Raw genomic sequence first — 10,638 nt, forward strand, 5'->3', positions numbered from 1 at the left:
GTTTATTGCAGAATGTTTATCATCCTCAAATTTAAATATGGACTTCACATGTTCATATGTCTGCATTAAAAAAGTAAGCCAAACTGAAATCAGGGTCTCTTGTCCAGCTCTACATTGTCAGTTTTTTTGTTTTTTTTGGGGCGCTTCTTTACTAAAAAGAAGCCAATGGACAAACAAATTGCTCCAGTGACTGCTATAATTAGCAGAGCAAATGTTGCATTAAATCCGGTTGCGGCATCTTCGGCAGAGAGCTTCATACCCAAGAAGTTCACATTGTTTATTGGCTCTGTGGAAAACATAAACACATTTATTAGTAATCTATAACAGGTTAACTGTAAAATTAACTTTATACTTCTAACAATTCATTCTGAAACATTTAACCCTTCTAGGCGGGATGTGTCGGCGCCGACACATCGAAATTTGCAGTACCGTAATTCCGCCACACGTAGCGCTATCTGAAAAATTCCAACGGTTTCTGAAAGGGGAGGCGTTGCCCTTTCCAGCAAGTATCGGGTTAATACAGCAACTTCACAGCTGCAGCTGCAGAGAGGTAATTAATCCGGGGGGCACTCGTTTTATAGACGGCATATTGCGAAAATAACTTGCTGGATATTGAAAGTTCCAGTTGTTATCGATACATGGGTAAGTATATCATCTCACAGGACATTTAACGAACTACTTACAGTTAAAATAAGGAACGTTTATTTAGGCAGACGCTTGAAACTCTGGCGTAAAAGGGTTAACATATGCTTTTGCATAAGTTAGTTTTCTAACTAAACTAGCTTGTGCTAGAACAGTTTCTCACTTCTGTTGTTGGGTTTATTTTGAAAAATTAAAGTCAAACATATCAAAGTTGGATATGTCTCGATTTGTATTTTTATTTTTGAGAATTTTTTATCTGACCTGGAATCAGAGACACTAAGGTTACTTTCCAAGAAGTGTATCTTTTTACCTTCAGGCTTAGGAGTAGGAGTAGNTTTTGAGAATTTTTTATCTGACCTGGAATCAGAGACACTAAGGTTACTTTCCAAGAAGTGTATCTTTTTACCTTCAGGCTTAGGAGTAGGAGTAGCTCAGAGGATGAGAGAGAGATCACCTGCGGAGGGTGAAAAGGGAATTTTTTTTTTTTATTTATTTTTTATATAGAGTATTAATTTAGCTCATGAGCTGTTCACAAATAAAAGAGGCACAAGAGAGAATCAAGTATGAAGATCAGAAGGTGACTTATGGATATAGAGCAGTAAAAAAAGAAAATGCACAAACTCAGAGGTTCTTTCAAAATAAATAAAAAATAAATATAATTGGAAGAAATGGATTAGTACAAAACAGTTTGGTTAATTTAAATATTTTTATTTATTAGAAGCTTGATAAGCAACACAAATCTGATATTGGTTGGTTGTTATGTTGTGCTTTGTCAATTTTGTCTAACAAAGATTCACAAAATTGTTCTAAATGTTACAATAAGTTATTATGACAGTAACTTTAACAGTTGTCTTTTTATTTGACAGTAAAATTTTCACACACAAAGAAAGCTTATAAGCTAACATTGTTTTACTTTTATATTACTTTTACCTACACGACACAAAAACATCAACAATGCAGTTAGTAGAATGAATCTGAAGTTTTACACAGGATTGAAATGGATTACACCATTAATTTACTTAAGTTAGCTTAATATTTTTCACACCAAAAAATATCATTATGAAGAGGTAGAAAATTGTTTGAACAGCACAAACAGCAGGGCAAATGAAAACCTGGTCCAGTAATCTCAGATGGTGAACCTCATCTCCAGAAAGCTCCTTGCAAGCGATAAGCTCTTCTCCGCATATGATTATTAAGCAATATAATTATTATGTGATTATTATATAGAATAATTATGTTTATTATTTTAAATATAGAACTATATCAGTGTTGAACTGTGGCTTCTCTCATGAAGATGAAGTTTTTAGCAGAATTTACTCCTTTAAATTTAAACTTTGATTTCACATGTTTCTATGTTTGCGTTAGCTGTTATCACAATTTTCCGTCCAACTCTATATTTTCAGTTTTCTTGGATTTTTTGGAGCGCCTCCTAAATAAAAAGAAGCCAACAGTCAAACAAACTAATGCGGTCTCTACAATCAGAAAAGCAAATGTTGTGTTAAATCCAGTCTCAGCTTCTTTGATGGAGAGCCTCATACCAAGGACGTTCAGACTGTTGATTACGGTGATTGGTTCTTTAGTTACTGCAGGAAAAGATAAATACATATTTTAATTAATAACCTTCAACAGACCTTTAACAGTGAAATATTTCTAAACTTTGCAACGTTGCATTCTGAAACAAATACAGAGGCTTCCAGATAATCTAGCTTGTGCTAGTAAATTTGCCCAAACCTATTGTTGGGGTTATTTTGATCAGTAAAGTTGATATCAATCACATGTCCAACTTTGCATTTTTATTTAAGAGCATTTTGATCTGATCTGGAATCAGATCACCTTACCTTCAGGTTTAGGAGTTGTGGTAGATTCAGTGGTAGATTTAGTGGTAGATGTAGTGGTAGATTCAGTGGTAGATGTAGTGGTAGATTCAGTGGTAGATGTAGTGGTAGATGTAGTGGTAGGAGCAGAGGTAGGGATAGCTGTAGGGGTAGAGTTCCAACACTCATGAGGTCCAGTTGTTGGGTCGGGAAACCCGTTGCAGCTGATGATGGAGGAGTAAAAGGACACAGANTAAGAATAATCGATAGATTACTCGATTACTAAAATATTCGTTTACAACAGCCCTAATAGACCCTAGAATTGGTGCCAAGATAATGCAATTTAATAATCTCTATGATAAACTTAATAAAAAAGGTAGGTATATTGCCCACATCAAACAGATCAGTGCCTTATCCTGAAGCCAAGCCTGTTGGAAAGATTTGGCAGTGAGCACCTGCTTGTTGGCACAAACAAGCGGACTTTCCTCTCAGTATCTCATTCCTTGACCACTGTGGCTCATGAACATGCTCCCTTGTCCTTCTCCAAATCATTAAGCACTTGACTGAAATTTTCTACAATGCATATTGTGAAGCCACCAATTCTGGGAGAATATTGTTTGGACAGATGAGACAAAACTGGAACTTTTTGGCACCTCTATGTTCGTAGATGCAAAATTGAAGCGGAACAAGAAATGAAAACTCCCCCTACTGTGAAACATGGAGGAGGCTCATGTTTGAGGCTCCTTTGCTGCGTCTGGCGTAGGGTGTCTTGAGTCTGTCCAGTGTTTGATAAAATCGCATGACTATCATAGCATTCTGGAAAGACATATGCTGCCTAGTGTCAGAAACTGATCTGTCACGTCTTCCAAAAGAACAAAAACCCAAAGCACACAGTTGTGAATGCCTAACCAAAATATTAGGCTAATTTGAACTGGTTTTGTATGAACTCTGTTTTAAATCCTATTGAACATTTTTGAAAGGAGCTGCAACATGCTGTCTGGAGAAGGCTCCATTAAAAATGGACACAATTGGAGCAGTTTGGCCATTAAGAGTGGGTCAAAATACCTGCGGAAAGGTTGCGCAACAAAATATTAAGTTACAGGCACTGTCAGCTTTATTCAAGCCTGTTCCACTTGTTTCTTAAAATGAGTTTGTTGACCATAATTCAATCATAGTACCTGATTTTTATTCATTAATTTCAAATTTGTTTTATTTATTATTACCTTTGTAAGTTTCATGTTATATCAATGACATGTGGGCATTTCATTAACAGAAGGGTACCACCCTTTTTGTCTGTGTGTGTATCATTGGCAAAATTTAGTAGCTAGTGATGTCACACAGCTACATTAACAGGTTCTTTAGATTTTATAGCTGACAAGACTTTGACCTAACCTTTGACTGCTTTCTCCTACATGTTTTTACCTTATTCCCGTATTTGCTAAAGCGTTTAATTCTTATGTTTTAATGTTTTAAAACATTAGTGTTTTAAATATATATATATATATCTTAAAATGATACTGCGCAGAACCCTCAAGCTCCCAGGTCTCTGGTAGAGGACCCGAGCTCAGAGGATGAGAGAGAGATCACCTGCGGAGGGTGAAAAGGGAATTTTTTTATTTTTTTATTTATTTTTTATATAGAGTATTAATTTAGCTCATGAGCTGTTCACAAATAAAAGAGGCACAAGAGAGAATCAAGTATGAAGATCAGAAGGTGACTTATGGATATAGAGCAGTAAAAAAAGAAAATGCACAAACTCAGAGGTTCTTTCAAAATAAATAAAAAATAAATATAATTGGAAGAAATGGATTAGTACAAAACAGTTTGGTTAATTTAAATATTTTTATTTATTAGAAGCTTGATAAGCAACACAAATCTGATATTGGTTGGTTGTTATGTTGTGCTTTGTCAATTTTGTCTAACAAAGATTCACAAAATTGTTCTAAATGTTACAATAAGTTATTATGACAGTAACTTTAACAGTTGTCTTTTTATTTGACAGTAAAATTTTCACACACAAAGAAAGCTTATAAGCTAACATTGTTTTACTTTTATATTACTTTTACCTACACGACACAAAAACATCAACAATGCAGTTAGTAGAATGAATCTGAAGTTTTACACAGGATTGAAATGGATTACACCATTAATTTACTTAAGTTAGCTTAATATTTTTCACACCAAAAAATATCATTATGAAGAGGTAGAAAATTGTTTGAACAGCACAAACAGCAGGGCAAATGAAAACCTGGTCCAGTAATCTGAGATGGTGAACCTCATCTCCAGAAAGCTCCTTGCAAGCGATAAGCTCTTCTCCGCATATGATTATTAAGCAATATAATTATTATGTGATTATTATATAGAATAATTATGTTTATTATTTTAAATATAGAACTATATCAGTGTTGAACTGTGGCTTCTCTCTTGAAGATGAAGTTTTTAGCAGAATTTACTCCTTTAAATTTAAACTTTGATTTCACATGTTTCTATGTTTGCGTTAGCTGTTATCACAATTTTCCGTCCAACTCTATATTTTCAGTTTTCTTGGATTTTTTGGAGCGCCTCCTAAATAAAAAGAAGCCAACAGTCAAACAAACTAATGCGGTCTCTACAATCAGAAAAGCAAATGTTGTGTTAAATCCAGTCTCGGCTTCTTTGATGGAGAGCCTCATACCAAGGACGTTCAGACTGTTGATTACGGTGATTGGTTCTTTAGTTACTGCAGGAAAAGATAAATACATATTTTAATTAATAACCTTCAACAGTCCTTTAACAGTGAAATATTTCTAAACTTTGCAACGTTGCATTCTGAAACAAATACAGAGGCTTCCAGATAATCTAGCTTGTGCTAGTAAATTTTCCCAAACCTATTGTTGGGGTTATTTTGATCAGTAAAGTTGATATCAATCACATGTCCAACTTTGCATTTTTATTTAAGAGCATTTTGATCTGATCTGGAATCAGATCACCTTACCTTCAGGTTTAGGAGTTGTGGTAGATTCAGTGGTAGATTTAGTGGTAGATGTAGTGGTAGATTCAGTGGTAGATGTAGTGGTAGGGGCAGAGGTAGGGATAGCTGTAGGGGTAGAGTTCCAACATTCGTGAGGTCCAGTTGCTGGATCGGGAAACCCGTTGCAGCTGATGATGGAGGAGTAAAAGGACACAGAGGCTTTGGGGGTTCGAGGCAAATCAGGGTCTGAGCGATTGACATAGAAAAGTCCAAATCTCTCTGTATAGCCAACAGCCCATTCCAGGTTGTCCAGCAGAGACCAAGCAGTGTAGCCAATGACATTCACGTCATCAAGCAAATAAGCTGCAGAAAAAAGAAACTTTTATAATACACAAAATCTAGAAATTGATATTTATTTATGCAAGTTTGAATATTTGATGAAGGCCTTAACAGATTTTATTCAGACCATAGATTTGCTTTCTTCTTAGACAGAAGTATCTTAGATGTCCTTAGATATTCCATGAAGTTGTTTTAATACCTTTCAGCACTTGGTTGATGTACTTTTCATAGAAGTATTTCCTGTGAACGTCATTGAGATCAACTGGTCCGTTTTCAGAGACACCGTTCTCAGTGATGATTATTGGAGGATTTCCGAACTCATGCTTAATAAATCTCAGCAATCTTCGGAGACCAAATGGGGTCATTGTCAGCCAGTGCGAACCTGACTCCAACCAGGTACGATCTCTAAGAAGTACCACGCCCCTGAAACAGGAATTAGTCCAGGATTTAGCTTATTAAAAAATCCTGGACACTTTTAACAACAATTTTAGAAAATTTTGATAAAAGTATATGAAGTCATTATTTAATTGTAAAGCTGGCTTTTAAATGCATTACCTGTCTGCCTCAAAGTGCTGAATTTCCCCAAAGTCTACAGGGAATGCCAAGACACTGCAGTAATGGTTTAATCCAAAATAATCATATGTGCCATTAATTCTCTTAATTTCGTCAGGAGTAAACTCAGGAAGCCTTGGAAAAATGTAAGAAGTTGTATGACAGAAAACATCAGTGTATGTAGTCAGGGTAAAACAAACTTAAGAAGAACCTGCATAGAGATTCCTTTGGACAAACTTTATGGTTTGTCCACAGCATTGAAAAATAGAACCCAAGTTTTTACCTGGATTTTGTCAAACCACCTGCAAGACTTTGCTCTAGAACAGATCTCTTCATTAGTGGGCTGTAGTCACCGTTAAAAATGGGATGCGCATACCAGCCAAGATAAAACTGTGGATAGGGTTTGACACACAAAAATCGTCAAAAACATTACTTCACAAGGTTTTCTGTTAAACAGTGACAGAACAATATATACCTCAACCACACTTCGTGCAGCTTCATAATCCTCTTGCTTGTAGGGGTTTCTGGGTTCTGCCCAGTCCGCATTTACAGTGATGGAGACCATTCCATTTTGTGAGGCTCTGTATTTGTCATTGTAGACATGCCAGGCTTCTGCATGGGCTTTGATTATGTTGTGACTTACAATGTAAGGAAGAGTATCTGGTCGGTCACTGAAACCTGAAAAAACACAAAAAAAACTGATGTTGATTTTCTAATGTAGATGTAATTCAGACATTCTGCCAGTAAATGCAGAATATTTTCTTACTTAGAAGTACTACATTGACAAAAGTCTGACCTTCGATATGTTGAAACTTTCTAAAAATAAAATGCAGTTCTGGTTAAGATTATTATACATACCTGGGGCATGTGTGCCTTGGACATGGCCTAATATTGCTATTATGAAGGGCTCATTGAAAGTGATCCAAAGTTGCACTTTGGGACCAAGATTCTCAAAGAGAACATCTGCATAATCCCTGAATCGTTCAATAATGGTCTCATTTTCCCAACCTCCAACGTCCTGTAGAGCTTGTGGGAGATCCCAGTGGTACAAAGTGACCTAATCCAAAAGAAAAACAGTTCGTAACAAAGGTAAAACATTTTTCTTAATTAATATTTTAGGAGAGTTACTTACTTGAGGTTGAATGTTTGCAGCAATAAGGGAGTCCAGCAGTTTCTTGTAGTAATTTAGACCAGCCTGATTGATGTATTTGGTAGTACCGTCAGGCAGGATCCTTGGCCAGGACACGGAGAAGCGATAGTGAGACACCTTGACTTTCTTCAGTGCAGCAATGTCATCTTCCATCTTATTGTAACTGTTACAAGCAATGTCCCCAGTGTCATGCTGAAGTATATTTCCAGGAGTGTGTGTAAACTTGTCCCAGATGCTGAGACCTTTTCCACCTTGTCTCCATGCCCCTTCAATCTGTAAACAGGAAAATCAGAACTGAAGATGTGTCTAATTTCTTGTTGCAGAATATCTGGAAGGTTTTTTGTGTGGGGTGGCAAAAACAAGGACTAAAACCAAAATGCAAAGCTTGTTATTTGTGTTAATGCAAACCATTAACACAAATGGTTTGCATTTGTGTAAAATGAAAACATAAGACAACCTATCAAATTTATGGTTGGTTTCTTTCAACTAAAAGTATGCCAAAATAACCTCTTGAAAAATGGAAAAATAACTTGAAATGCGTCTCTGATGAACAGAACATGAATGAATGATTGGAATACATTTATTGACCTTTTAACCTCTGGTTTTAATTTTCAGATCACCATTGTGATATCAGTCTGGGTAGTTAACCTGACATGAACTTGATTTGATATAAGTGATAACAGCATTTGGATTATATCTGTCATGGAAGATTTTTTACCTGGTATGATGCTGTTGCACTACTCCAAATGAAATCCTTTTTGAATTCTCCATATAACATCTTTTCATCATCTGGTAATGAAAAGCCATTATCCTTCATAATATTGTAGTAGAGATGTGCCGAAAACTTAGGTATTCTTGGTCGGTGTATGTTATTGAAATCTATGTAGTGGAGACCAAACCCTAACTGGTACCCATGGAAGAACTGAAAAGAATCCATGAGATATGTTGCATAGCCTTTCACCTTGACACCATCAAGTTCATATGCTGTTAAGATAGAGGTAAAAATTAAAAATTAGTTGTGAATGATCAAGACATTGTAATATACTACATCTTTTGATATTTATTACTGTACCTTTAAGAGCCTCATCAATATAGGTTTTGTAAAGAAATACTCTGTCAATATCATCATACGCCCATTCCATAGGAGTAGAAACTGAATTTTCAGTAATGTAAATATCTGGATCTCCATATTCTTCCTTGATCCAGTTGAGGAGCCTTCTCATGCCAAATGATACAGCTCTTGTGAATTCAATTGCTGTTGGTGGCTGATCAGTCATCTCTTCTTCTGTATAGTCTCTGTCATTTTGATAGGATGGTGGCAAAATTGCACCTGTAACATGGGTTACTATTCTAGAAGTGTAGTGATTCACACAGAACATATCAGCAGTTCCTTTGACCAAGTTCTTTTCCTCCTCTGTGAAAGATGGGAGTCTTGATGTTTTAAGACCTTGGAGTTCACTTTTGACCAAAACTTGGGCTTTCAGGGCCTCTGGATAGTCCCCATTCTTGAAGATTGGGTGGGCAAACCAGCCCAGATGGAACTGCATTGCACGGTCAGCAGCAACAAGATCACGAGGGACATTGATGTCTTTAGGTTCAACCCATTCAGCATTGAGGGCAATGGAAACCATACCTCCTTGAGAAGCGCGGTATGTCTTATCGTACGTGTGATATGCTGTAGCATGAGCTTTTATTAAGTTATGTGCAACTTCGTATGGTGCTGTTCCTGGCTCCTCCATGTTTGGAGGGATTTGTCCAGTTCCATATCCTAGCCATGCAAGTCCTTGAGGGTCATTCATGGTCATCCAGAATTTTACTCTGTCACCAAAGGTGGCAAAGCAGAAGTCACAATAATCATTAAAAATGTCAACCATCTCCACATTCTGCCAGCCACCAATGTCTTGTAGAGCTTGCGGGAGGTCCCAGTGATAAATTGTGACCATTGGGGTGATTTTTCTGGCCAAGAGGCCATTAATAAGTCTGTTGTAATAATCAACACCCTTTTGGTTCATGGATTCACGTCTACCATTGGGAAAGATTCTAGACCATGACAGAGAAAATCTATATGACTTCACTTTCAAGGCTTGCAGCATGTAAAGGTCTTCTTTAAGTTTATTGTAACTGTCACAGGCAATGTCTCCAGTCACATTATCAGGAACACCACTACCTGGGGTCTGAGTGAATGTATCCCATACACTGGGTCCTTTCCCCTCCGCATTCCATCCACCCTCAATCTGGTAAGCTGAAGATGAGACGCCCCATAAGAAGTCTTGTGAGAAATTGCCATAGTGATACATTTGTCTGTCAAACTTTTTCTGTGGCGTAAATTTTTCCCAGACAGCCTTTGATGCCGATGGGACCTCTGAGGGTGGCAGTGGGGTGGAGCGGCGAGGTGGTGATATTTTCACACCTTCAAAATGATCTTGTTTGCGTGAAACAAAACCATTTTGCTCGATGATCTGAGCAAAGAAATATGCTGATTGTTTTGGTGTTCTTGGTCTGTTTCCATCTTCAAAATTTACATGATGTAGTCCAAATCTTTCACTGTACCCTTTATTTCCCTCAAATCCATCCATAAGTGATTGCACTGTGAATCGCTGCACATCCACTTTATCGATTTCAATGGCTGTAAAATGAAAACAGAAGACAATATTAAACAGTTATGGTTGGTTTCTTTCTGCTAAGCAGATGGCAAATAATACAGAAATTACAAGCACTAACCTTTTAGGGCCTCACTGATGTAACCCCTCATGTACTCTATTCTGCTAACATCATTCAGGGTGTCTCCACTGTCATTTGTTGGCATGCCATTCCCAGTTATGTAAATGGGCACATTGTTAACGGCTAGATATTTTGTTTTAATGTGAGTCAGAAGAGACCGTAGCCCCTCCGGCATGGAGTAGATCCAGTCTGATGCTGTAGAAGGCCATGAGGGGTCCACTTTAGCCTGGAAGTCTCCAACTCCTTCAGGACCAGGGGTGCACCCACCTACACTGCTGCTCACTAAACGGGAGGTATAATGATTCAGACCAAAAAAGTCAGATGTTCCCTTGATCCTCGCCTTCTCTTCTTCAGTGAAAGATGGAAGCACTGCTGGCGCAGATGAGGGACACTCTTTAGCTTTGTTTGCAATCTGTGTTTTGAGAACTTCAGGATAATCCCCATCTATGAAGATAGGATGGGCAAACCAG

The 10,638-nt window shown here is 37.3% G+C and overlaps 1 protein-coding gene across 1 annotated transcript in view; it reads right to left on the minus strand.

The window, feature by feature from the left end:
* Nucleotides 1–3,512: 3,512 nt before the first annotated feature.
* LOC103153521 (lactase-phlorizin hydrolase-like) overlaps nt 3,513–10,638 on the minus strand; it is a 17,375-nt gene continuing 10,249 nt past the window's right edge. Inside the window, exons 10-21 of the mRNA XM_007574470.2 lie at nt 10,169–10,612; nt 8,520–10,073; nt 8,166–8,431; nt 7,430–7,720; nt 7,156–7,354; nt 6,773–6,975; nt 6,581–6,687; nt 6,301–6,432; nt 5,945–6,168; nt 5,431–5,769; nt 5,069–5,175; nt 3,513–3,521 (exon numbers count right to left, since the gene is read on the minus strand). Coding sequence (XP_007574532.2) covers nt 3,513–3,521; nt 5,069–5,175; nt 5,431–5,769; nt 5,945–6,168; nt 6,301–6,432; nt 6,581–6,687; nt 6,773–6,975; nt 7,156–7,354; nt 7,430–7,720; nt 8,166–8,431; nt 8,520–10,073; nt 10,169–10,612 — 3,875 coding nt within the window. The remainder of the gene's footprint in view (nt 3,522–5,068; nt 5,176–5,430; nt 5,770–5,944; nt 6,169–6,300; nt 6,433–6,580; nt 6,688–6,772; nt 6,976–7,155; nt 7,355–7,429; nt 7,721–8,165; nt 8,432–8,519; nt 10,074–10,168; nt 10,613–10,638) is intronic.

Source organism: Poecilia formosa, unplaced genomic scaffold, assembly GCF_000485575.1.
Source record: "Poecilia formosa unplaced genomic scaffold, Poecilia_formosa-5.1.2 Scaffold353, whole genome shotgun sequence".
NCBI classification, from domain to species: domain Eukaryota; kingdom Metazoa; phylum Chordata; class Actinopteri; order Cyprinodontiformes; family Poeciliidae; genus Poecilia; species Poecilia formosa.